The sequence below is a fragment of the Accipiter gentilis genome, chromosome 28, assembly GCF_929443795.1.
Source record: "Accipiter gentilis chromosome 28, bAccGen1.1, whole genome shotgun sequence".
In the NCBI taxonomy this organism is placed as follows: Eukaryota; Metazoa; Chordata; class Aves; order Accipitriformes; family Accipitridae; genus Astur; species Astur gentilis.
Window position 1 is genome coordinate 6,064,126 of NC_064907.1, and position 27,794 is coordinate 6,091,919.

Consider the following 27,794-nt stretch of genomic DNA (forward strand, 5'->3'; position numbering starts at 1 on the left):
TTTCTAAAGACTTGTTCATTTAATCCTATATGCCCAAGTGAAGGAGGAAGTTGGTATCAAGTTTGTGTTCTCAAGTCAGTTACTGACTTCGTAAGTGACCTTGGATAATTAATTTTATTCAAAAGCAACCTTTGTGTTTTCTAAGACCCTGCCCTTATTTTTCATAATTAGTGGGAAGCTACCATTTCAATTGGAGCTGAACAGATTTTTGAGTAGAAACCAGATCAGTCTGTCTAAATTGGGGACCATTTTTGTGAATGTTCTGTGAAGCTCTGTTTGGCTGTTTCCCCAAATGCAGCATGAAGATGGCAATTTGTAATTCTGCTGAGTATTCTGATGTCCAAAGGATAATAAAGATGCTGCATTTTCTAAGGTCTTTCACCTTTAAGTGCTGGATTTGTTTTAATGAGAATAATTCTTGAAGTGGAATGGTTTGAGGTTTAGTTGTGTGCTTTATGCAGTTCCCACTGCCATGTGGTATCTTAGTGCTGTTTTAATTAAAAAAAAAAAAAAAAAAGAAGAAGAAAAATCATATACAACCTCAGAGACATCTACATGAGTAAACAGATTTAGCCTACAAAATGCTACTAATTTCTCCTAACTTTAGTTAGGTATCTAATCTAAGCCAGTTTTTAGCCTCTCTCCGTACCCAAAGAAAAGACAAACAGCTCATTCATACTGTCTTGCAGTAGAAATCTATGAAAGCTGGAATGGATATAAGAGGTTAAAGGAATGCCTTCAAGTAAATACCAGACTTTAGACAGATAAAGTTGGGTGAGATAAATTATGCTGCTCCGTGAAGTATATATAAACACAAAATCAAGAATCACATGATTATGTTTCTGTGCTAGCTGACATGGATAGCAGAGTGCAGTTGCAACTGTGTAGGTTTCAGCACGCTAACATCCAGATTGTCGGTAAAATTTGTTTATGCAGATTACTTCAAGCGTATGTCTCTGGCAGCTCCTGTAGACAAATATATCTTGCAGCCAGTGTCACTACTTCTTCATTGTTATTTGTGCTAAAATTGATTAAACTCGGATAGTGGTTACCTCATAGTACAACCGCACAGTTTAGCTATGCGTACAAACAAGAGTGGTGTGTCAAAGTGCTCTTTTGCCATTCTAGGTTACATGATTCTACGAGGGCTTTTTCTAATATTTCAGGTCTCTGATGAACTATGATTTAAGAGCCAGCTTATCTATGAAGAAATTATCTTTATTTCTCATTTACTGTAATATTTCATGTCACAGCTATATAAAACAGCAAAATTCACTCCGACACCAGCAATGGCTTTAAAAGTCACAGTCACTTGGTCTTTTTATCTAGGTCTGGCAACTTCATACAGCACAAGAATCTTCTCTAACCACTGCCTAAGTATTCACAGTTCACTTGCACAGTTGTTTAGATCTGAGACTATAATATAGCAAAGGCTGTATTTTCAAGGCTGCAGCCCAACCACAGGGACCTGTTAAAGTTGAAATTGTTGAAACTGAGCATCGACTTCAGCTGATGCACGCTGACACGCTCAGTGTGAGCAGACGCAGCCCTGGACCAAATGGAGAGGTCCATGGCTATGCAGTCACAATTGCATTGAATATCATGAGAGCAAACATTCCTCACTGCTGATGAAAGGGCTTCAAAGTGAATCTCTGCTTGCTATACAGTAGTAGTTTTTTATCTGCCTCTCCAACTGTGAGCACAGGCATGGAATAATCCAGGTGCATAGCTGTCATCAAGGATGAGAAAATATGGAGGCAAACAGTGGCAACTAGCTGGGTCTCAATGTCAGCTGCATTTTGATTCTAAGAGGTCGTACCATAATGCTGGCCAGTCTGTTTTAGTAACTGGTCAAGCAGCCTGGCTGCTGATTTGACAAGGGAAGAGTAGCAAGTGCTAATACATCAATGTAAACTGGTTAAGATAAGATTAAGGTGAACCTTTTGGCAGTATGGTTACTGCCAAATTAAATGGCACTAGCTAAAAAACTAAACCATACTGTTAATTGATTTTGGCCCAAGTTGGAAAAAAAGTATCAGTAACTAAAGGACGGGAAAAAACCCCATGCCTTTCTAAAATCACTCATAGAATATTTCCCGACTGCAGTACTTTAACTTACTGCTACTGGCATGTCTTCGGTTCACTGTAACTCTGACAGATTTATACATTATTATTTGTTCCATTTTAAGATCAATCTCCACTGTAATTCAGAAATATGTGCCTTCCTAAAAGCTGAACTCTTGGCAATGTATTACCATTCCAGGACATAAAAACACCTTACATTAATTATAATTAAAGATGGGATTACATTGATGACAAACATTTTAAATGGAGAATGGTTTTTTCCACAGTCATGAGCCAGAGTATTGTTCATGTTCTAACATTTTCAGCCAAGGATTTCAGGGAGATTTGTGCTTATAGAATCACTTTGTTATGAGTCGTCTTTCTCCTTTGGAGCCAGGATTTACTATTTCAGTCTAGCTTGGTTTTTGGAAGGCTTTTATTTATTACAAGGTCAAAAGCAATGGGTTTGAATCTGAATCATTTTTATGTTTGGCCAGTATTTGATAGTTGCCAAAGCTAATAATAACAAAATGCCATTAAGTATGTTATTCCTTTAATCAGTTTATTGCTTTGCTTAGTACTTACTTATATTGCATCCTGAGTTTTGCTAGAGAACATCACAAGTCCAGTTTCCAGCTCGAGTACTCTCAAAGTCAGGTAACCTGAACAGCAGCCAAGCTACATAAAAATGTCATCTGCAGTTCTTTAGCTGGTATTGCACTTCCATACATCCCACCAGCTCTTTTATAAAAAACACTGAATAAGTTCCTGAACCTACTAGAAGTTTTGACATTCTTTTCCTGTCCTAGGAAACAACACAACTGTAGTTCAGGAATTCTGTCAAATGTAAATGCTCCTCTACCTAAGTTGATCAAATTTGTTGCCAGAGCGTATGTCCGTGGCTGATTTGCCTCACTGAGGTTTCTGAGAGATGCTTGAATGTGGCCAAGGACAGAATTTACACATTTTCAACTTGGGTCTTCATGTCTGCAATACCATTGAAGAACATGTGCTTAAATCACAGAGGCATTGTTACATGACAAATATTATTATTGACTGTTGTTTTGAATTAGCATGTAAAGGCTTCACGTAAGATCACGGTACTGGTGTTAGTACAAAAATATCACCCCTCCCTCAGGGAGCTTATATTTAGGACTCAGGAAATACAAACTTATATGTTAAGAAGTGCCTTTTTAAATTGCTGAATTGTCAAGTTCCAGAAGTTTGTGTCCCAGTTTCCCCAATATTTATTTATTTTCAGGCATTTCTCACTAAGTTTTCCAAGTACAATATGAAAGATGAGATCTCCAAATTAATTCAAAAGATGAAGCCTGGGAAGCAAGGATTAAATAGGATTGTTGAAAACAAGTCTGTTCATACAGCTAACTGAACATAAACCCCTTTGATCAAAGCAAAGAATAAAGTAGGAGCATCTGTATCTCTAGTCATGATTCTAAGGCACTAAGGTACTAAAGGTGTGTTTAAAAAAAGAAATCAGGCTTTTGTTCCAACAAAATGCTGGTTTAATCCATTTCCTATCAAAAGATAGAGTTTGCAATAGTTTATTTTAGAAATTGTCTGTTCATTCCTCATCTTCTTTTTACTGTTTTGCCACTAGAACTGCCTTTGAAGCAAACTACAGAAAGTCAGCCAGAGCTCAGTCGTATTTCACCCACCTACTCTTTCAGCCCAACGTTAGTATAACCAGTGCCTACAAAGGCCAGTGGCAGTAATTAGCAGCCAACTGGGACTCAGTGCTGATTCTTCCCATAGGTGGCTGGCTGATTAACAGTTCCTTCCTTCTGGCAAGACATTTGGTAGTGACATAAACCCTGGATTGGTTCCTGAAATCCAGCAGTCAGTCTAACACTCTTGTGTTCCCTTTCAGAGGATCTTACCCTCTTGGGATGTGTTTCCAAACAGCTAAGGACAGAGGGCTTTTATTATTTTTTTTTCTAGTGCCAAAAATGACACTAAAAACCAAGGCAACTGCTTCTAATTTCTGGTCTGTCGTGTTCATTAACAAAGGCATGATCTCTTCAGCTTCTCAGCATTTCTTACATGACTTCTGAGGCTCCTTCCATCTTTCAACATTGTAATTTTTTTCCATCAAAGGGCGGTCCCACAGACAGTGACAAATGGACTGTGATCATTTTTCCATGACCACTTACCTCTCCCAGTTGGTTCAGGACTGCCTCAGTGTGCTCTGGTCACGATTGGCAGCAGTCAGCTGGAGCTCACTTGGGTTGCAAAGGTCACAGAAAAGATAGTGCTGTTCTTATAAATAGACGTGAGTTCAGGGCTGCATGTGGAGTCCTTGCTTGTTCAGGGGATCCTTAATAGGGAAATCTGTATCAATTTGGTCCAAGTTCATATTTGGAGGCAACGTAGGAGTTGGAGTGTGGCAATCTCCTGGGAGTCTGGCTTTGTGCTCCTCTGAGGGGAGCAGAATCTCATTCCTTTCAGACCCAGCCATCTAAGAGGAAATGTAAATCTTCTGGCAGACGTTTTAAGCAGAAACACTTTTTTGCTGAGGGAAGGGAGTCCACTCTCATTACTGTTTCAGGCTGTAGCAGCTACATTTAAGTGCCTGGCTAGCAGTGTTCCCCCTTTCTGGACGTCCAGCTTCCCTGGGACTTTTCTTAAAACTAGTTATTAGTGTTATGATTTCTTTTTTTTTGAGATGGTATCATTTCTATGTCAGTCACTATTTGGTCTCTGCTGAATGATAAACAGAAATAAGAAGAGTCTCGCTATGGGTTAGCAAACTAAAATAAACATATAGAAGATGGAATATGCTGAGAGGAACAGCAGTAATTTAAAACATAAGACTAGATGAGACAAATAATTTTCCAAACACCTTTTCCTGCAGTGATTTTGGGGAGACTAGTTCACAAATTTTTTCTAAATATATATTGAAACCAGTCATTACTTTATCTGATCTTGAATCTCTGAATTCTCTTCACTGAGGTTGCTGTGAGGTCTTGTGTGTTTCAGCCTGTCAGGGGGGTTTCTAATATCAGTACTCCATAAGGGAATAGTCTTAATTTTGGATGCCTTTTCTTGATCTGTTTATCACTCACTTTCTTCTACTCTGCAGGATATTTGGTCATTTTAAATCCCATGAATAAGGTAATTTACGTGAAATATCACAGATTTTAATTGAGATCCCATTTCAGTCAGAAAAAAAGATATTGCAGCTTTAAACAGCAGAGGTTTCTGGACTAACCGGGATTTGATTTCCTGGGTTCAAAACTCTCTCCTGTTGAAGGTCTTCCACTTTGGACAAAATAACACCTTCATCAGAACAAGAATGACATTTTATCCTAGGTGTCAGAGCACTCCCTATGGGGTAAGGGAACCCCACGATTCTGTCAGTGCTTCAGGCAATGGGTGAGGTTCAAGTGAGTCCAGGATACAGGCAGTCCACTGTATTTTTTTCCCTAGATTCCTGCTCTAAATCAAGTAGAAAAAGGAGCTTGGAAGTTTGTCTTCCCAAGTGTATATTGTAATTAATGAGCTATGAATTTTAAAGAAAAAGGAAAAGAAAGTGAGTGGAAATACCTTTTTCTTATCAGTTCTGTGGATGTAAGCTTACCATTTATCTTTAAAGGCCCAAACCAGGACATCAACAGTATATGGGCTGATTATAATTTCAACCTTTGCTGGTGTGCTGTATATTTTTCTCCCTCCATTTCACTGTTTTTCTCTCCTGCTCGACTCTCAGCTTTTTGGGGTGAGTACTCTGTTTGCTCTGTATAGTCTAAAAACCTGCATAACAGTGTAGCTGTGATTCTGATAACTGCCAGATTTATAAATAATAGCAACAGTAAAGTCTACAAACATTCTGAGTCTCACCAACATGGAGAAAGAAAACAAGATGGAAAAGGACTCTTTACTCTTTATCAGCAGATTTGTGAGTAACTTGAAGTAGCACACAGTTTAATAGGCCATCTTCAAGTAATTTCAGCAAAAGCTTTTGTCATTTCCAAACTCATTCCCTGTTGAAGACATCACCCAAAACTAGTCCAGAGGAACCTTTTTCATTCTGGAAAAGCAACTTTTTTCAACAGTGGTTCCTATGATGCTCCTTCATATCAATGCATCCTGTGACTTTTCCTTCAGATTCTGAATGTACTTTCTTCATACTCCAAATCTGTGGCTCCTAATGCCATCCTGATTATACACTCTATACTTTCTTTATGATGTTGGGCAGTTTGTTGTCTTTTTGTTTTATTTGCATTAGCTGAAAAATTGTGCTAATAAATCTTACCTTTCTTACAGTATATTTTTTCTGAGATCAATTACTGTCCATACAATGCTTGGAAATCACTAGAATTAAGTACTACAGGTACGGTAGGTGTAAATGCTTGGTAAAACAAAAGATTAACTTCATTGCTATGCCCGTTGTCCCAGTTTTCTGATAATTCCAATCAGAGGAGAGGAATAATGAGAGGTTTTGTAAAACAGACTTGTGCACAGTGGGCCCTGAAGCAAGATCATGGTTTTAATTTATATGGGTCAAGAATGGCTTAAAAAAAGTCTGTAAAAAAGTTAATCTAGTAGTCCAGATTTTAATCTGGTAATCTGCCCCATCGTTAAATCTATGAACTAAACAGTCTCCTTAGCCTGTCTGCTTGCTGGGAGGAACAGTGTATTCTGTGATCCATTTCACTGCAATTACTTTTTGTGGTGAAGTGTACATGTATCTGCACTGGACAAAACCAGGTCTTAATAGAAAAAGCAATATTGTATGCATATATGTATGCGCATAGGTATGTGCATGGAACACACAGGGACGGTTTTAAAGATATTAAACCTTTTTAGCGAGCAATATATTGCACATGCAGTACATGGTGGTGGTTGTTGTCTTTTTGGTTTTGTTGTCTATTTGTTTTGTGATCTTTGGTAAGTAATGTACAGCCCTGTTTCATATCTCCCTCCATAAAATAGATATAGAAATGCCCACTATACAACTAACATTAAAAAGATGAATTCTTCTTTAGAATGTCTCAGTATGAAACTTACTGCAACAGCTCACATTGTTGTTTTATCCCATGCCACATTGTGGAAGTGCATCTTTCACTCTAGTCTTGTTATTTAAATGAAGAAAGATGGCTTTCCTGCCAGCTGCCTCTAAACCTTTAGACACTCTTTGCAAGCCAAATTTTATTTTTAAGTTTATTTTTCAAAGATTGATTGATTGATTGATTTAGGACCCTGAGGCAAGGTCATCAGGTATTATGACTTCATTCTAATTTCTTTTTGACAGTGTAATTCTTCAAAGTTTGGGGCTTTGGCTGAATTCATAGGAAGCACTGTAGATTGAGAAAGACAAAATCAGGCTCTTCAGTGCTTAAATCAATTCCAGTCCTTAACTAATATCCTCTGAGGTCTATTAAAGCAAGAATGAGCTCATCTGAATAGCAAGGAAGTCTATAACTTTTGAGACTGTAAAACTGCAGACTGATTGCCTTGGATTGAAAAATTGCTACGGTAAGCAACGTGTCATATCAATTTCTTGCCAGTAATTTAATTAATATTACAACAATGCAGTAACTAAAGCTGTAGTTATAATTTTTGCATTTGTGAGCTTTATTTTTAGACATGAATAGGAACTTTTTGTTGTGTAAAAGTCAGCAGGCTTGAAGAGGCTGAATTTACTCCAGCCATATGAGTTACAGCAAAGAACTGTGTAATTTGTTGACCCATTGCAGGATGTCCTGTTATTTTCCACAGGATTGGAATTCACTGAGGTGAATTTTATGAAAGACGTTGATTACACTGCAAACAGTGATTTGAACTGGGGAGCGTGGTAAAACAGTGTATCACAACTCTGCCCAAGATGGACCTGCCCTGACCACAATCATTAAAAAAAAATACATTGCTGCATCATGTTGCCTTAGAAAAGATAAGGCATGAATCTTTGTCTTAGTCAGTGCTGACAAGTGTTAGATATAAACTAAAGTTTCTGCACTTCCTTTGACAGTATCTAGACAACTAAATTTTTATTCTCAAAGTATTCATAGTGTACAACTTTACGTTAAGTTTGCATCATTCCTGTGCACAAAAGAAGTCCTTCTGAGCTTTGAAAGCTTTGGATGTGATTCCAGCTACTGCCTAATAATACAGTAGTTTGAATCTATAGATATTTGGTATAGGGGAGAAAGTACTGTGAGTTCAGTTACTAGTATATTGTATTTGGTTAATGAAGGTGGAGATCCATACAAAGTGAGCTGCTTCTCCCCTACACCAAACCCTCACCTGCAAATGAAATTTTAAATAGGAGGGGTTGAGATAGCATGCTTTTCAGAGGGGTGACACATCTATCTGACTGGGAAAAATACTTTAGGAGAACAGTATGTCTTGTTTTAAGTGATGAGTAAAGTACTTGGTGGAGAATACTTATCAGAAGACAGAGAAATAGATTACTAGTAGCGTAAACTGTTTTGGAAAATTGGAAATCCAATACAGTTTAGGTATCACCAAATGATGTTGTTCCAGCAGCTCCCATAAACAGCTGCTTCCAAGTGAGTCAAGATGTCTTTCAGTACACATTTTGTGATCTAGGCTACCTCTCCTTGCTTTGAATCACCTTGGCCTGTCACCATTGACTGCTGAGGCACGTAAAAACTTGTAGCAATGGCAGTCAACACGAATCAGCTGCATGATAGCTATTCAAACAGTAAATAAAGGCCCTGAGAAATATTCAAGGGTCTTATAACAGTTTCCATGACATTATGACATGTTAGAGAATGTCTCTGGGATGTGGTCATTTTCCTATTTTTTGTGCCAATGACTAAAATGTCTGTATTATTGAATCAGTATAATAGAGTGCTAGAAAGGTACTGGAAACTGTTTCAAACACTCATTTGCCTTATGGAGTGTTTCTAGCTGCTTCCCTTAAAGACTGGAAGAACCTGTACTGGTTTAAATTGGTGTAAAGGATAGTCAATAATAATTCTCCAAAGTAGTTCTTGAAATGACTAAAACACTGTTCAACATCTTTTAAAGGTAGTTGCATACCTCTCCTTTGATTACATGAAACTAATATTCAGCTAGAGGACAATCAAATTTGTTGGCAAAATTCTAGAGGAGGAAACTCCAGATACTGTGCTCTCTTAAGAGCTGCAGTTGTACAAAATGAATTCAACCTTTTTTTATTTATGACGTTAAAAAACTTGGAGACTGGTCAGTGTGGATTTGATCATTGACGCTGAATATTCACGCAATATGCTAGTGAGTTAGGCAGTCAATTTTTATCAGTGGTCTAGGAATTGCCACTTTCACTTTTGAGATCTGTCAAGTATTTTAAGATATAGAGTAGATTGATCAACTGTGTATGACCTTAAACCATGTTGCATGTGCTTTTCTAAACCCTAAACTACCTGTATTTCATACCCATTTGTTCAGAAAACATATGCTGCAGTAAACATTGTTATTTTACATTGCAGTATACATTAAAAAAAATAATTACTATAGCGACCATTTTATCATGTGATATATCATGCATTAAGATATTGTTTTGATACTAGTGTTCAAAATAAATATCTAACTTCGTGTCAGTATATCTTCAGTTAGAACCAATAATTCAATGAGCACAAATTCTTCAAATCACTGAAGCATAAATTGAACTTTGGTACACAAAGAACTACCTCTACTTAGTGAAGTGTATAGTCATTTGCATAAATATTTTTAATGGAATTTATGCATGCATTTAAACTTAAGTACATATTTCAATGCACTGGTGAATTCAGATTGAATTATGCATTGTGAATACCTAAATATTCTGAGGATTTCAGACCTATATGTCTCTTTTGAGCCACTAAATGTCCTCAGTGGCACCCTGTGTCTCCACAGGTTGCAGAATTAAGAAATAAAGCAGATTTGCCTTATAGCTGTCAGTTTGTTTAGTAAGATAGACCTTGAGACTGCCTTAACAAATGTGTAACGTCTAAGTCTGAAATACCAGCCTCACAGTTGCTAGGGATTAGGCTGAACAGTATCCTTCCTCAGGTAACCAAATTACCCACAGGGTTTTTGTGGACTGATGCTGGAAATTACAATGAAATTACAAACGTGCCAAGAATTTTTGGGTGGTCTGGAATAAAGCCCTATTTCTCTGATGCTAAGCTGTAAGTACTTTCCTTTGCTTTTCCTCCCTTCCTCCCATCCTCTGGCTTTTATGAGTTGATAAGTAGTGAACTTCTATTTATTGCTCTTCCCATGGTCTAATCAATTTTTATTTCAGCTTGTAACCTATGCAGCTGCGATGGGAATTTTGCAGTCAGATCTACGCTCCTGAAATTAGGAGGTTTTTAAAGGCAGTGCTGTCACAGACACAAAACTTGGCCCTGTTGCTCATGGAATAAACCACAACTTCCATTGTCTTGACTGAGAGCAGGCATTGGGGTCTTGGACCTGCAAAGTGCTGATCATGCCCAATGGCCCAAGCTGTGTGTAGCACAAGGATTTTGTAAAACAGTACAAGATAAAGGGCAATGAAGAGAACTAGGATAGCCCTTGTGGAGTTATGGCTCCCTTTTCACCAAAAGGAGTAGTATTTAAGGGACCTAGTTTAAAAATAAATATAGAACTTGTTTTGGTCAGCAACCAGAATGACCAACACTTAATTGAAAGGACTTCAGAATGTGTTAAATACATGTGCCTTTCATTTGAAGAGTCTGCAGGTCCAGGCAAGATGCTGTGATGAAGTTTAGCTGCCTAGCCCTGTGTATTGTTTATATTTTGACAGATCTCTTTAGATACTCTTTCGCTTTCTTGCTAAATAGCCTAGCATCCTTGTATGCTGCTTTTTGAGAGAGGAGGTACTGTCTGTAATGTTATTTGCTTAGGTTTTTATCACACAGTGCATGTAAAACAGAAAAGCTTTAATAATAACACTTGATCTGTGAGCATTATTGGTCTTTAATAAGTTCAGTTGGGCTGTGATATTCGAGGCTAATGAAAGCTTTGAGCTTTTTTGGTGTCTTTTCTCTTACTACAGGAATTTATACACATGCACTCTAAATATATACACACTCTAAAGATTGTTCTGACAACACACTTAAACATTAAATCACCATAATCATCAGTTATATATAATGCTTACCAAACAGTTTCAGAGTGTGTCCATAATAACCCTGTTCCTACAGTACCCAGCTTTTTTATGAATGAATTGGAAGTAATTGCAAAATCATTGCCAGTAAAATTCGTGGATGACAAAGACCAAGAGAATAATAAACATTTATGAGGACAGGTAAATAATACAGAGTAACTGGAACTGCTTGGTCAATTAGACCTATTGAAATAAAGTGTGCCACTACTGCAGAGGTAGAACACATGTTCCACATCCGAAATGGAGATCTACAGCTATGATTTATTTCACCAAATCTCAGACAGCTACAGTGTAAATGTTGGCATCTGAGCTAGTTACTCTAGAGTCCCTTTACGGAGAAAATGGAGAAAAATGGACACATTTTGACTGTTATTCATCTGACATTTTTAGAAGCCTGCTTTAGGATAATATAAATGACACCCTGATAGTGCCTCTTTTTCTCTGTCAAAGAGAAGGGTAGCCCAAATGTCTCTATTTGGTCAGATGAATCTCAGCATGGGTATCTGAATAGAAATGGAAAAGAAGGCTAATGTGACCCTTGAATCTACAAGCAGGGGAGTCAGTAGGAAGAGGGATGTCAATTTGCTTCCCTATAAAACATTTATGAGATTGCCTCTGTAACATACAATATAGATGCAGTGATCTTTGAAAAGGCTGTTTAAAAATGTGTGTGTCTAAAAAAATCACAGAAATTAATAGCCGAGGTGGGATTGCAGTGGGTAAGAATGGAGCATGATTCTGACAGAAATGCAATTGCTATTTTTGGTGTGCAGAATTGTGAGCCTGACAGATACTGGACTTGCAACTGGAGAGGTTGAGAACTGTTGGTCTGTTTGCTCCTCTCTCACTTTATAGTTTAAGACTTCATTAAATCTAAGATGTTGTTGGGATAAACTTATCTTGGTCCCATTTAATTTTGTTAAATGAAACTGACTTCTTAAGATGGACTTGCTGATCTTAATTTTCTCTTTATTAAAAGCATCTCATTTTAATAAATTTCCCACAGTTGGTTTTGATGTCTCTCTTTAAATTTCCGAGTAAATATTGCAATGTTGTAACTAAATTGGATAATGTTAAGGGAAGGCTATAATACTACCATGTGAAGGTGCTTGGGGTTTTGCCCTAATAGTACACAGGGTCTGGGGAAACCTTCATCTTGATTTGAACACCTAAGTAGAGCATTTAAACATGAATGGTGTGAACAACGGTTAAATTTTCCAATACCTATACAATTTAGAGTATTACTAGCCTGTGCAGTTCTTATGCACTTCCAGACAGCAGAGTCAGTAATCCATGAAGAGCTGATATCGATTATGTGAGGTAATGCAGCCTGCCTAATACTGAGCAATGTACTGCACAGCTGCAATATGGCATCCAACTGCAACATGTCTTTTTTTTTTTTTTTTCAGAATTCAAAAATAAAAAGCGCAAATTCAATTTGTTCGGAAGTCAGGTTCACCCCCTCCTAATAGCCTCACAGGGAATACAACGTTGTTTCTGTCTGCAGACAGAATAGCTTTGGAATTGCCATGCATCCCATCCACCCTCTTGAGAGCCTTATGACAGAAAACACAAGGTCTTCTGACAGCTCAGGTTCTGATGAGGACAACCTTATGCAGGTTGGAAAGGATAGTTGAACTGGTATTTATGGAGCTGGCATTATTTTTCATGGGGCAGGACAGGGGAGCTTTCAAAACTCCAGAAATCACATGTAAATCTTGAATCATGACAGGACTCTATGCACAGATCATTTCATGTACTCGTAGTTCTTATCAAAGTACATTCTTAAGAGTGAAGGTCAGTGAAATCCTCAACTGAAGCTGCAAACATATAAAACACAGCCCTTATAATAAGAGATGAGGGATCTTTGATTCTGAGTTTAAACTTCATCCAGTGTATAAATATAAATTCAGCTCAGGTTCCCGTGTGGAGTAAAACTCTAGTACCACAGTTTGCTTCACAAGAGCCTGTGCTTCCCACTGCGTATACATTTCTCTTCAGCTGTGCAGTCCTCTATCACAAACTGCGGTCCCCTCACAAAACCATGGCTTCAAGTTGAGCAGAAATTATCTGCAGAAATGAGAAAGACTGAAAACATTTTATAAGAGATGACCTCAGATACTTTGGGAAACCGCTTAACTGTGCTTTCTCTTGCAGGGCCTGTACCTGCATGCCCCTGTGATTGCCCGGCAGGCCCTCATACCCTGTTTGCCATGAAGCACTGAAGTCACAAATTCAGTTTAGCTGCAGTATAGCAGCTTCCATATCACATTTTCTCACTGACATTTTTAAATAGAATAAGAAATAGAAAATTGTTATGTATGCTTTCAGAGCATAAGGTATCAGAGATCTGTTTTAAAACGTCATGTCCTAATTTAAATGTGTCTGAGCTCTTCTGACACCTTCTTCAAACAAAAATTAAGAAAACTACTCTACGTTGCCACTTAAATTTTTAGAAATTAGGCAAATCATAAGCTATGGTCAGCAATTTATATGAAATGTTCAGATATTTGAGGTATCTGTAGCTTTTAAAGTGTTAAACTATTACAGTCCAGAAAACTTCCTTTTTAAAGATATTTTTAAAGCTTCCACAAAAAGACAACAAAAACAGAATTATATGCTGCTGTCTCACAGGTTTATCATTATATAGTCATAGATTTTGTGTCCAGAAGGAACTATTATGATTATTTAGTGTGATTTTTCTGTCTTGCAAAAATATCATACCCGATAATATTTCACATTAAACTCCTGATTTCTGTTGGAACTATGGCTTATAGGCTTTTACCATTGTAAAACTGATATTTGCTGGTGCATACATTAGACTCTTGTATACCACTTGTGTATTTAGAAGAGAAGATACTGGTCATGGAAAACTTTAGAACTTGGTTTTTTACTCCTCTCAGGGCAGCCTGGCACTCCAATACTCCCTACAAAGCTTTGCTCGTTTCTGCCTATGTGGGACTGGATACCTGAACACTGGAAATAGGCACATAATGATGTCCTGGGTTTCAGCTGGGATAGAGTTAACTCTCTTCCTAGTAGCTGGTACAGTGCTCTGTTTTGAGTTCAGTATGTGAAGAATGTTGATAACACTGATGTTTTCAGTTGGTGCTCAGTAGTGTTTAGACTATAGTCAAGGATTGTTCAGCTTCTCATGCCCAGCCAGCGAGAAAGCTGGAGGAGCACAAGAAGTTGACACAGGACACAGCCAGGGCAGCTGACCCAAAGTGGCCAACAGTGTATTCCATACCATGGGACGTCCCATCTAGTTTAGGAACTGGGAAGTGGGGGCGGGGAATCGCCGCTTGGGGACTGGCTGGGTGTCGGTCGGCAGGTGGTGAGCTATTGCCCTGCGCATCATTTGTACATTCCAATCCTTTTATTATTGCTGTTGTCATTTTGTTAGTGTTATCATTATCATTATTAGTTTCTTCTTTTCTGTTCTATTAAACCGTTCTTATCTCAACCCACGAGTTTTACTCCTTTTTCCTGATTTTCTCCCCCATCCCACTGGATGGGGAGGAGTGAGTGAGCGGCTGCGTGGTGCTTAGTTGCTGGCTGGGGTTAAACCACAACAAATGAAGATGCCCTTGGACCTACTTCTTGTAGGAGGAGGGCTGGGAAGGAGAAAAAGAGGTGTAGGAGTTACTTACTGTTTGGAGTTTCCTGCCTCCACTTCTCCCTTCTGTGGAGGGAGGTGCAGAGTGCTTCATGGTTCCTGTCCATGGCAAATCTCTGCCTCCATCTCCGAGAAGGAGAAAGATGAACTTTGTTGAGAGGACAGAAGATCCATGTCCTATTTCTATCCTGTAGCCGAAGTATGAAAGGAGGACTAGCTCTTAATCAACCTTTTCAATGTTCAGGAGGTTTTCAGAGATGCAGTGCATTACAGATGAGCAATGTTGGGACTGTGGGAGTGCATTTGGGCAGAGGGGGCAATGACGCTGACTGGTTGGCATATGCTTGTTTTGGTAAGAGAGATACCTTCTCTTAGAGGACATGCTGTCCGTGTCAGAATCTTTTGACGCTCAGGATTTTAAATGTTGAGATAGCAAAGAACAGTGACTGCTAACATCGCATGTAAAAGCCATGGCGCTTGAAGTGACTACGTAGGGAGCACTTTTAGGAAGTATCATAAACAGAAGAGTAGTCAGGGCAGGAGGAGTGGTGTAAAGGAACAGGAAGGAAAGAGAAACACGTATCTGTACTTTGAAGATTATACTCCTTTCTAAGGAAAGTTCAGTTAAGGATGGGATGTGTTCAGGACACTAGAATAGCAGAAGAGAGAGGGAGAGAGCTAATTCCTATAAACAACGTGGGAGCAAGGGAATAGGAAGGAAAGGAACAGGTGAACATTTTCAAATGCTTATTTCTGTGGTGGCTGATGTCTGTAATTGTTTCAGGAGACGGTGCTTTTGTAATAAATCATCCTATCACTTAAAGCCAGAACTGCAGAGCATTTTACATTTGATTACTATGCAAACAGATTATAATCCTCATCAGATACCCTCTGGTTTTCTTATTTCTCTCTCTTTTGTTATAGATTTGTTACAAATGGTTATAGCTTCATATTTACAAGTGTCGCTAATGGAATATAAACTGTGGAAAACTGTGTAATATTTAAAGCAAATATTGACATTTAGTGGTGTATTGTGTACTACAGACTACTTTTATAAGCATTTATAGGATGCACTGGGCAGAGCTGATCATGTCCATACTCAGGCTCCTGAAACAGATTGCAATGCGTATCTTCAAATTTAAAAGTCTGGAGAATAATTGGATATAAAAGCTGGAAGTATTCTGAAAGAAAAACAGCAACTAATTTGTTTTGATCTACAAGCTATAGAAATTATGATGTTCAAGCAAATATTAAAAAAAAAATTAATCTTGTTCTTTAATCCATTATACAGCAAAATTATTGTGAAATTTAGGGGAAGAAAGATGGTTCTTTATGGCAGGAAAATGTTGCTTTACAGAATATTTTGCATTTGCCCATTTTGAAGAGCCAAATAGATTTCAAGAGTAGAATTTTGTCTGGTTTAATTATGTAGGTGAGCCTTTGTGTTTTATGTACCCTATCTAAATTAAAGAAGATATGAAGGTACACAATGTCCTTCTTTCAAGAGGTGTCAGGTGTGAAGAGTTTAGCTTATAGCTTGTTTTACTAGAAGAACTGAATATAACTGGAAATTGTTCCATCTAAAGGATTAGAAGCAGTCTAAGCAGTCAGGGATAGGTAGTCCAAGGGATAGGTATTCCATGGAGATTTCCAGAAAGCTTCAGTGTTAAATGACAAATCCCCAGGTCTGTTTTATCAAGAAAGCTGTAGCAGCACCTGCCATGGTATTGGAAGAATGGAGAAATGGAATTGAAATGTTGCTGTTGCAACTTAACTCACCTTTTAATGAAAAGTTTCCCCTGCACATGCTTGGAGTAAGTGGAAAGCAGGTGCTGGAACCATCTTCCATCTGAAATAATTGCTCAAAACAAGTCACAGGATCAATTTTGTCTTTCCTTGCACCCTAGATTGTGGATTCATCTAGCACATCCAGTGATGCTTCTGCCTCCAATGGGTTGTACCTGTGTTATTAAGAGTATCACAAGGTTGTGTTCTTGTCATGGAAAAGTGTGAGTTGCAGCTGTCTTTTCTGCTTTCCCCATGAGCCTTCCAAGACTTGTACTCTCATTTTTCTTCAGCACACCTCTGTGTGTGAAAGCTGAATTGTAAAGCATGCCAGTTTCAGCCACCATAAGGTTGTCATGCATTTTTGTGACTAGATTATCTAGTCTAACTATTTTTAGACCAAGACACAAATTGTTCTGAAGAACAAACTCTTATGTTTAGCGTCAATGTGAGAAATAAGGAAAATAATTAGGCATAAGTCACTAACTCTTCCTTCTTTTTCAAAAGCCTCTTCCTTTTCTTCAGCTAGGGTTCCCCTTTTCTACAGATGATAAAAGCCTGTCCTTCTTTATTGTTGGCAGCCCTGCACACCTGAAGGTTTAACTGGGAACATGTTCTGAAAAGAGATGCTTTGAATGCATATTACTCTGTGGAAAGCTAAATTAAATGTCCCATACCTGTTACTGCCATGCTCTTAGATTAAATTAAACAGTTCAGCGTAACTATTAATCACTTCAATTATTTTGATAATTCCAACTCCAAGGCAGCTTTGTATTTTTAGGTGGCTTAGGCATATCACATGGCCATGACTTTCAAGGCATTGTCCAAGGGAGAGAAATAACTTGCTTGGAAACAGCTTATTAGGCTGGAAGGCAGAAGTGTTCTCAGTGACAAGCCCTCCTGGTTGTTTTGCAGCCCCTGCTTAGCTGCCTGTTAGAAAGCAGGCTCTGGGCCTTGAACTGGAGTGTTTAGGAAAGGACAGGACTTCTTTGGTGTATGGAAATCTGGTGAAGAACAGTAGAGGTGTAAAAGGCCCAGTTAGCCAGCTCTTTGCTTGTTCTTACGTCAGCCAACCCTCAAAATGCCTCATCTTAAGAATACAGAAAACTTCTTATTGAAACCTGTGACTTAAATCCTTCCTGGAGCTGGGCATCCTGCCCAGCTCCCTCCATCCTTAAGTATCTTACAAAAGGGATAAAGACCATGAATCCAGAGAGGGCTGGGAGATTTTTGGTCCAACAGACTCCCTATAGTCTACCTGGATATGAAGCCAGTGTTGACTTAACACTATGCACTAGTGTAAAGGTTAGAGGAAATCCCAACCTTGCACTGCTTTATGTTCTTAATGAAATGCTAGAAGACAATGGAAAGCAATGCAAAAGACTGCACAAGAAAAAGAATTATTAATCCTGTGTCAATGAACACTTTAACCTGATTCATCCATCAGTCCCACTGTGAGCAAAGTGAGCCCTAATGATGCATCAGTCATTGGCCTGTAACTTGGTATATAGTTGTGGGGTATTTTTCTTTCGCTTATAAATCTGCCCTAATTCCCATGTTTCTGAGGTTTTAGTTATAAGGCTTACAGCACGTTACAGAAATACTGAGAATTATGCTTGGGCCAGTGGGAAAAGATATCTTAAAAGAATTTTTCTTTTTCAGTAGCTCCATAAACCTAAAATTTCACAGACATCATCATTAGTATTTTACAGGCCAGATTTATTTATTAGATCAATCAGTGAGCAGTGCTTGATCTGCAAAGATGTTTTAGAGAGAGATTGTTACAGGTTAGCAGGCTGAGTTCAGAAATTGATGTAGTCTCATAGAAACTGGTAGAGGTTACATTGAAGCTAACAGATTCAGCCTAAGTCTATTGCAAAGCTGTAAGAGGGCTGGGTATGTACATTAACTGTACTGATAAAATTTCTACAATATTAGCTTGTTTGTCCTAACATTCACCTTATGCCTTCTGGTGGCAAATTCAGCTATGCACAAGATTATTTCCAGGTGATCTTTTTGATCAGAGAACTGATTGTAGGGGAAGTACATGTGCAAAATGCAATGAGCTCAGGCTTCCCTCCTTGTAAGGCCCTACAGAATGGTGGGGCAGCTGAGACCAGTCTTGATTTAATCTTGATTTAAGCATCCCAGGAATACACAGAGGTCTGCTGTTTCACGGAGCAGATGGAAAGACAAAACTGCAAATTAAATGTGAAAGTGAGTGCTGGTTCTCACTGTAAATATTTTCTGTTCTGACTTTATGGTAAATAAGAAGCAGTGGAATAAAAAAATTAGGCAGTTCTAGACAGATACAGATTACAGGCTTTTTTAATAGAGGTACTCCTGTGGTGCCCAGTGAGCATCTGTTGGTTACAAAGTGCTTGGTTAGATTTTCACACACTTTCTCGTTTCATCTCCAGGTCTCTACCCCTGCTGAAGGCTGATTTTTTTTAGAACTGTTTTCAAAATATTCTTGCAAGAATTTGCACTTGCAAAACTCTTTTGTGAGTAGCAGGGCCTTTTATAAGGAGAGGGAGATAATGAACTGCAGTGTCTTAAAGGACAGATTTTTAAAGGTATTTAAGTGCTTATAGCAATGGAAATTGAATATCTAGATGCTTTTGGAAGTCCCTCAAGATGCTTAACTGTGTCTGTAGATGCTTTAATAAATTTGTTCCAAGTGGTTTGCCTAAGGTGCTGTTAGTCACTGCTAGAGAGTTGAAAAGGGAAACTTTCTCTTACTGCTGTAGCCATTAATCATTTTTGTGTTCTTTATGACAAAGCAATGGGAAAATATAGCTGTTTATAGCATCTGATGGAATAGGGAAGAAATAGCAATGAATTATAAAAGAAAATAGAAGTTCAGCTTTGTCTGAGCAGTAGACTTGTCCTGTAAGTTCATGCTTACAACTGTAATGGATGAAGGTAGCCTCCCACTGTTTGCAAAGTCTCTATAATCACCACATGGCTAATCAAAATTATTTGCTAAATCCTTTCTACAGTGTGGTTGAGGGTCTGTGAAGTATTAGGTAACAGGTCTTTGAGAGAATTTGATCTTCTCAATGCATTTTAATAGTAAAAATCACATGCTAATATTTCTCTTTTCTGGTTGATCATAGTTCGTGTTGCAAATGTTTCCAAGTTTGTATCCTTTTTTTTTATATCATCTCATTTACTTACAAACACAGGGTGAGTAAGAATGCTGAGTGAAATGATTTTTTGTGTATTTATAAAAAATAGTGATACAATCCCCACAAGTAGCTTTTGTCAGTGTAATCTTTTTGCCCTGTTTTTCATCATTACTGCATATTATCAGTTTACTGTTTTTCTCATCAGATGCTTTTGTTTCCATCAAACAGGATGCTGAGAAGTTGGACGGTGAAGAGCATGCCTGGAAAGAAGTCAAAGATGCTGTAAATGAAGTGAGATATCCAAAATCAAAAGAAGGTATCCTTTCAGTGACAGGCTACAGTCTGTCATGCAGTTGTGAAAACAATCCAGAGAGCTCCTTAGTATGCAGTTCATCTTTTAAGATTTATTTCCTAAGGGTTTACATTTTTATGCTGTTTAAAATGTATTTTTAATTCATCTGATGTTTAAACTGTATAATATTATTATTCATATTAATAATAATAGAGTCTCTGATTACTCGGACCGGAACTGCTTCATGGCAAGGATAGTAGGTGCCTAGGATGTGAAGGGATATTTTGGCTCAGGTTTAGACTTCTGCCATCACAGCCCACCACTTCATATAAATCCACTTCTAAATGAAATAAAGCTTAATCTGAAGTGTTGCTAAACTCTTTGTTCCATTACTTCCATTGTAAACATTTCCAGGTTCTCATTCTTTGCACAGCAATGACAATAACAAGGACATAATTACAGACAGGTTCACTGCAAACATTATAGAATCATTATAATAAGTTATGATAGTATTATATAATAATAATTTATAATTAAGCAAATTGAATGAGATTGTGTTGCGCTAATAAACACAACTGGAGCCTAATGGCCATCATGTAGATATTCAATCCAATTTAAAAAATTAGTGAACAGCAACAACCAAGAAAAGATGAGCGTAAGAGAGGTGGAGATTTTTACTAGAAGACTTGTGAGTATATTGATCCCGATCTCATCTTAGTATATTCAGTGAAATTTCAGTGACTGTGAATTTAGCCTATTATAGCAAGATGCCTTACCATTTTCAGAAACATGGGCTTTCTCTAGAGCTAGAGAGAATTAAATCTTCCAGTACTCCATTTCAGCAGCATAAAAACCAAGTTTGCATAGTGATATTCCAGACTGCAAACAAGTGATCACAATTTTTATTGTAACAAAAAAAACCCCAAACCCCAGCTGAGTTTGTTTCTTTCTAATCCAGAGAGATGAGTTTGTTAGCAAAAGGGAAACACTCATCTCATCTAACTTTAATGTTCATATAGTTTCTAGTCTGTCTTAAGTTCCTTTGTAGTCACTGGATTGAGACAGACAATACTGAAATAGATCTTCAGGCATCCAGTTATACTTCAGGGCCCATGTTTCAACCTGAAAGTTAAATTATAGATATGCAACATGCAGTTGCAATCATTTTTATACCAAAAGTATGGAGCCAGAATACTGGTCCTATTTAATGTTCCTGTATTTAACTGCAGGAGAAATTACACCTACTGAATTTTGCTGGGGTCTTTAATTAAGATTACTGGTTTAACTGATATTTAAAAATTAATCAAACAAATTGTAGTAAAAGGTATCAGGACTGGTTGAAAAAATATGTCCTTGTGGTCTGTTCAGCTTCTGTTCTCAGACGTGGGCTATTTGAAATGTGTCATCTTTCCTTCCATCGCACCACAATACTAGTGCTACTTGGCATGCAACGGTGAGTGTAGCACCTGAAGAGGGGGCTTGATGTTTGTCCACTTGCCAAGAATGAATAGAAAACCTTCCTTGCTGACTGAGGCACATAGTAGTTAGTTTCTGCAAATGTAATTTGTTTAGCAAATTAAACCAACAGTTTCCTACAGAGAAAGTTAGTGACTTCCAAAATCTGAGCTACTGATTATAACTGATACAGCGTTGTAATGCTAAATCTGCAGTTAGAGAACTTGAAACAATACGTGTGAGTGAACTGTCTCAGACCCAAATTCCAGTTTAAGCAAACAAATTGAGATACTGAAGCCCAGTGCAAGGGGATTAGTGTGGAGAAAAGGATTCCTCTGCATCTCAGGCCACACAACAGTAGCAGAGCTGCTTAAGGGCTGCTCCTCTAGTCTTGGGCAGATACAGGACACCCAGCTTCTCTTTTGTCTTGTTGCAGCTGATTGTGGGTTTTCTAGTTTGCAGTTTACGTACCTGACAGTTTGGTCCCAACAGGTTTTGCAGTATAGCCCATCTGCTATTAGATGCTAGTGAGTGAACAAAGCAGTATAATAAGTAAAAGCAGACAGACTAATACTATGCAGCAGCTAAAATGGTAATCTTTCAAGAATGTCAGTGGTTTGTACTTTCTACAAGAATTGTATCAAGTGGAAATAATATCCCTCATTCTTCTGTTTGTCTGTCCTTAATCAGTTGTAAAGAATACATGGATGTTTGCCAGAGATATAAAGGTTAAGGTGCAATTTTATAATAACACATTCCTTCCCTTATATGGTTCTTTCAATCCAAGGGCAGGAGAGCAATTCACAAATAATTAGTTTAGCCTTCTAACAGCCATGCTATAAATCCTGGCCTGGCCACATAGTGGTCACATTCTTAAATTTAAGTATGTAAATATTCCCATGTTCATGAAAGACTAATTACTTCATCACAAAGTTATCATTGTACACTTAAATCCATTGCTGGATTGAGTTGGATAGTATTCTCAGTAATGTCATGAAGACAATTGCTGAACTTCTTTGAGCTGATTGTATGAAAAGGACTGTGATACAAACAATGTTATTGCTTCTCTTACTATAAGTCTAATTATTTTTTTGTATTTTATTTGTTCTTATTGCTGTGTATGGTATCTTTTTGGTGTTTAGACTGCTTGCATTCTGGGACTCCCATAAAGTCCCAGATGACAGTACTTATATAAAATCTGGGAGTATTGGTATTCATCTTAGGTGTGGTCAGAGAGAGAAGAATCTGGTCCATAGAGAGGTCAAACCAGTGTAGAATGTAATGAAAATAAGTGTTTCATGGTAAGGAATATCCAGCTAAAGTGAATGCAAACCCCATCTTACTTTTCCTCTCTTCCAAACACACAAAAATCTTCTTGTAGCATCAGAGGTAAAAATCTTCTCTACTGGCCAAGATCCTTAATCCTGAACTACAGTCAGACATCAGAACTGCGATGCTTTTCTTTCTCATGCATGAAACGTGCAGCTGTATGTGAAAAAAACAATTCTCTTTACAACTGTTTCAAGGAGAACAAAAACTAATTAATTGCATGAAAAGGTTCTAGTTTTATGAGAATTCTAAACCAAATCTTGGTTTATAAGTATGTTTCATTATTTTAATATGTAAAAAATTAATTTTATTTTTTTAGATGCTGAGACATTTTGTTAAGACACAGTTCCATGGGTTCTTCCCCTTGGCTGTAAGACTTGGAGGAGTATCTCAAGTAAATAATAATGTTTCAGCAGCTAAATAGAAACTATTTGAATTGTAGTTTGTTATATATTAAACTATCCTTTCATTTTGTCATCTTTCTTTTACCCTTTATTCCTGAAATACTGCCGCCTTTAGAAATCGTTTTGCTAAATGTAAACAAAGCATAGTTACCTAAGCTACCATTTCTGAGTTCAAGTATGTTTTCAAGAATTGAAGCAGAGTCTGGAATGACAATAGCTTTTTTATCTTAATGCCCTGTAGCTCTTACTCCTTGCTAACAACATTTAGAACTTGTATTTTTGTTTGATTAAAAATTTCTTTAACTAAGGCTAATAACAGAGTGGGAGCAGGTTCTGGCAAGATGCCAGAATCTCTTGAGCAGCAATATGGGTCGTCTTCCAGACACAAATATCTATCAGCTGAAAATGCTTGACTGTGCCATGGATGCCTGTATTAACCTTGAATGCTGGGAAGAAGCTTTGTACTATGGCAGCAGGACTCTGGGACCATACGGGTAAGAGATATAACTGGTTCAACTGTTTCCAAAGATGGGGGGAGAGGGGGCTGTCTCATTAAAAGCAAAGATTGTCTTTCATTTAGATGCTTCTTACTGTTTTTATTTCTTGCTGTACATCTTGCCTTGCTTTCCAGGTTAATGGATGAGGCAGAACTCGCATTCTGCTTCCACAGTCAGGCTGAGAGTAAATAAAATGATAATAGGAACTATAATAATAACTGATTATTAGCTCCTCGCTGTTTCATATGTTCGGATGCTGCCCTGTCCCTGATCAGAAGCCGGCTTTCTGGTTCAGACTCCATTGCTATGAAGGTACCAGCATTTCATGCTGAGCTAGGTCAAGCTTGAGGGACAGGTAGCTGGCTGAAATAATGTATATTCTCTGTATACTCTATATAGGGAGTTTACAGAAAGAATTAAAAAAATCTTGCAGAATGAAATTTCAACTGGAAATGAAAAAGCCCCATGTCCTTATTTTGGGAAAGTGCCAAGGTGGTGAAGTACTTGCTCTTATGCTCTGTGGTGGGAGAGTTTCTGAGTCTGGTGGCCTTTCATCAATAAGGAAGGATGCTCTAGGAGATCCTACTTCATGTGGTAGGTCTTGAAATTGATTGGAACCTGGAGCTGTAATGCAACTTCGGTCATCTACTGGAGAAAGGGCAGGTGCTGTCTGCTTTGATCTGTGTTCTAAAAGCTCTAAGACTCAAATCTTTGGGTTCTGGATATTTGCATTGTTTGTAACTAAATGTAAACCTGTGCTGAATGTCCAGATATAATGTCATTCACATATAATATTCGCATGAATATTCATTCTTGGTAAGGTATTTTTTAGAGCATCCACTTCTTCTCTGTTAGTTCTTTTACACCACGTGATGTTCCAGTACACAGTGTGATGATGAGAGTGTGAGGGGCATGCTAGTGCTGAACAATATGTGCTGCTGGGAATATGAACATGTCAGATTTTACGTGTCTTCCCTAATCAAACCAGGATGCCATCAACATTCAGCATTTTGCCTGAGGAAGTTTCATCTGGCAACCTGTTTCAGAACAAAACTCTGAGCTTTACTTGAGAAACAGCACAGCATTTCAGAGCTTTCACTGTAAAGTAATTAGTGAGAAATCTGCATAGGCTGTAGTACATCAAAGCTGTAGAGAAGCTCAGTGTTCATAATGACTATTACTTCTCATAGAGTCAGGCAGGAGTGCCTACAAATTCTCACATTTTTCAGGGTGAAATTCATGTCATGCATGTCCCGCTTAACCTTTCAAACAGGGCTTATGTAGTACTGCAGCAGTACATGCTTCCTGCCAGCCTTCTACCGTGTGGCACATTCCAGATGAACAGAGTAGTCTGCTTGTTTAGATGTTCCCTTATGAAATAATAATTTAAAAAAAAACTCACTTTTTTTTTATAACCTGCTAACTCAGTTCTTCACAACAGAAAACTGAGAATTTTTCTACAGACCTTCCAAGAGCAGAGATTACAGTGAGACCAAGTGCAGTTTTACCAGATGATTTAATAAAGCTTTCTCTGTTTTGCTTACTGAAGTATACTGTAGTTTTCAAGCTGTTTAATGCAGCAGTCTGGAGATGAAGGAAAGTGTTCGACTGTGCATTCAATTAGTATTTCTTCAGGAATGCTATTTACATGAGATATTTGACCTTTTTTGCACCTTGAAGAGCTTGTCCTTGTTCGCTCCTCATCCAAAAGCATTTTTTAAGAGAGATTTTCACTTGTTTTTCTTTATACCTTCAAGTCACCACTACAAGCTTCGACACACCTGAAACAAAATCCTCAGTTTCTCATTACAACAAATTGTGCCCTAAGCAGCAGGAGAGCAAATCCTAGGAAATCTTTTGGGATGCATTGAATTTCTCCTGTTGAATCAATGTACTGCTTGGCTGCTCCTGCAGTTCCATTATAGCTACCTATTTTCCTTTCTTCACCTCTGGAAAAAAGTATTCATACAGCTCTCTACAGGGAATCACCTAAGAATTCGAGCAGTCCATATAAATAGGAAATCATTGTTACAACTTGAAAGGCTCTGGAGATTTGGTCAAAACCAATTTTAATTTCAGGTAATGTGTTTATTGTGCGTTTTCCATTTCTTTAGCAGCAGGATTAATTTCAGTGCTGTGTGACACATTGTATCGTAATGTATGTTTTCATTATGACGGTTGCTGACTTTTTCACAATCATCCACTTCATGTAACTGGCAGAGACAGATGGTTAAACTACATAAAACTGATTTGTCATACTGAATACCAACTTCTATGTTTTAGGCAGTGATGATAACCTGTGAGAAAGATTGTTTAGGACCTCTCAAATATTTTTAGAATTTCTAAAAGAAGGGGAGAGATGGCGGCTGTCAAGATGAAAAGCTGCCTTCTCCTTTTGTGCTGAACCATAACCGTTCATTATTTGTTAAAATCCACAACATGTACTTTCACTGAAGAGCCTAAGCCAAATGTATCGACACAGCTTTTCTTGTAAATGTCACAGTAATAGTCTGTCTGTCCAAGATCCTTAACAAAAGTTAAGATATTTGCCTAAGTGAAAGCTGCCCCGCATCATAGTCAGCACTCAGCAGATTGCAAAAATAAACTTCCTTTCAAAAATCCTTGTGACCCTTAACCACAGGAGAAGAGTATCAGCAAGAGGCATTACGTGGGTTTGTCATGTCTCGGCACATTCACACTCTGGGCTGACTGCTGCTTGTGAAGGATCAGATTCAGAGATATTGAGTAAGACAGACTTCCCCCCTTTAGGTTACCTCTGAGGAAGGACCCCAGCATTTAGCCCTTAAATCGCAGAGAAGACACGTGTGTTCTGGGGACTGGCTTTGGGGCTTTTTTCCCCTTGTCTCAAGTATTCAGTGCTTACACTGCAGACAAAGAGTGGAAGTATGTGTCTGTTGCAAAACTCTGCTAGATGTCCTCAGCTATTGCAACGAGAGTCATAGGAGGAAGGGAAGTAGCTAAGTGACACCATGGGACTACTGGATTTAGGAAGCAGAAAGGACTGGGTAAAGCTGTGTCACCTGTCTGGGCTCCTGTGGCATCAGGTCTGGTGAGATTCTGATACAGAGGGGACATATATGTTTGTCTGTTTCTGTTCTGTGCTGCTCATGATCTTCTGCTGAACATAAAGCTAATGTAGAAGTCCCACTGATTTTAAGATGGGCTGTTTTAATTAACAACCCTTCATTTCCAGTGCTGCAGCATTAGGAGTTACTGGAGGGCTCCAACATGAGCAGAAGGAATTTCCTTCTTTTCACCCCGTACAGAAGTGTTGTGCAGAAGTGCTGTTCCCCCCCGCAGCCTTGCACTTCCTTCCCCCTCCATCCTCCCTCCGCTGAGTCAGCACTGATACAGGGCTTGTGCTGGTGCGGCTGGTGTGCTTCTGGAGTGGGAGGGAGCTGGGTAGGTGCAAGCATCCCATATTTGTGTTAGACTTGCATCATCTGTCTGTTCTTCTCACTCTTCCTGTTCCCTATCCCTTCCAGTGATGTTTTGCAGTATGCCATTCTTTCACCTTTCCTCGGTGACTGAGCTCTGTTAGGCAACAAGGAAAACGATCCCAGTCAACACAATTTTAGATTGTTCTGCAAAGGGCTGGGCTTAAGAACAGTGGCTGGGGTGTGCTTCTTGTTGAGTATTTTCTGAGAACATGGTTGAATTTTCATTGTGTGAATGAAATGTCAGCCAGGAAGTTTTGATTTAGAATTCTAATTCAATAGATATGATGAACGGTAGTTTCTAAGTTTGTGAACTTCAGTCAAAAGGCAGATTAAGAATTGGTGGTTGCTATAGTATCTTTTTCATGAGTCATGATCTTGTAAAAAGGCCAAAAATAGCTGTAGAACCTAATATTCTTGGAAGACACTCTGAACCTATTTTCTCTTCTTCAAAAAGGCTCTCCAATAAAGAGTCTGATTGTCTTTTGGTCTGATTTTTGCCCCTTTTCAAATGTATTTTACAAAAAAATCCTGCTCTTAGAGGTATATATTTTGTAATACACACATGCTATATGCAGTGACTGGAAATAAATTAAAATTTTTCATCTTTACCTATGTTCAAATATCTATGGTTCTTTACTG

The 27,794-nt window shown here is 38.2% G+C and overlaps 1 protein-coding gene across 6 annotated transcripts in view; it reads left to right on the plus strand.

Moving 5' to 3' along the window:
- Window positions 1–27,794, plus strand: part of SMYD3 (SET and MYND domain containing 3) — a 442,190-nt gene that overhangs the window by 368,832 nt on the left and 45,564 nt on the right. For all 6 annotated transcript variants that reach the window (XM_049830859.1, XM_049830860.1, XM_049830863.1 and 3 more), the window contains 2 exons: window positions 19,946–20,033; window positions 23,517–23,691. In XM_049830859.1, coding sequence (XP_049686816.1) covers window positions 19,946–20,033; window positions 23,517–23,691 — 263 coding nt within the window. The remainder of the gene's footprint in view (window positions 1–19,945; window positions 20,034–23,516; window positions 23,692–27,794) is intronic.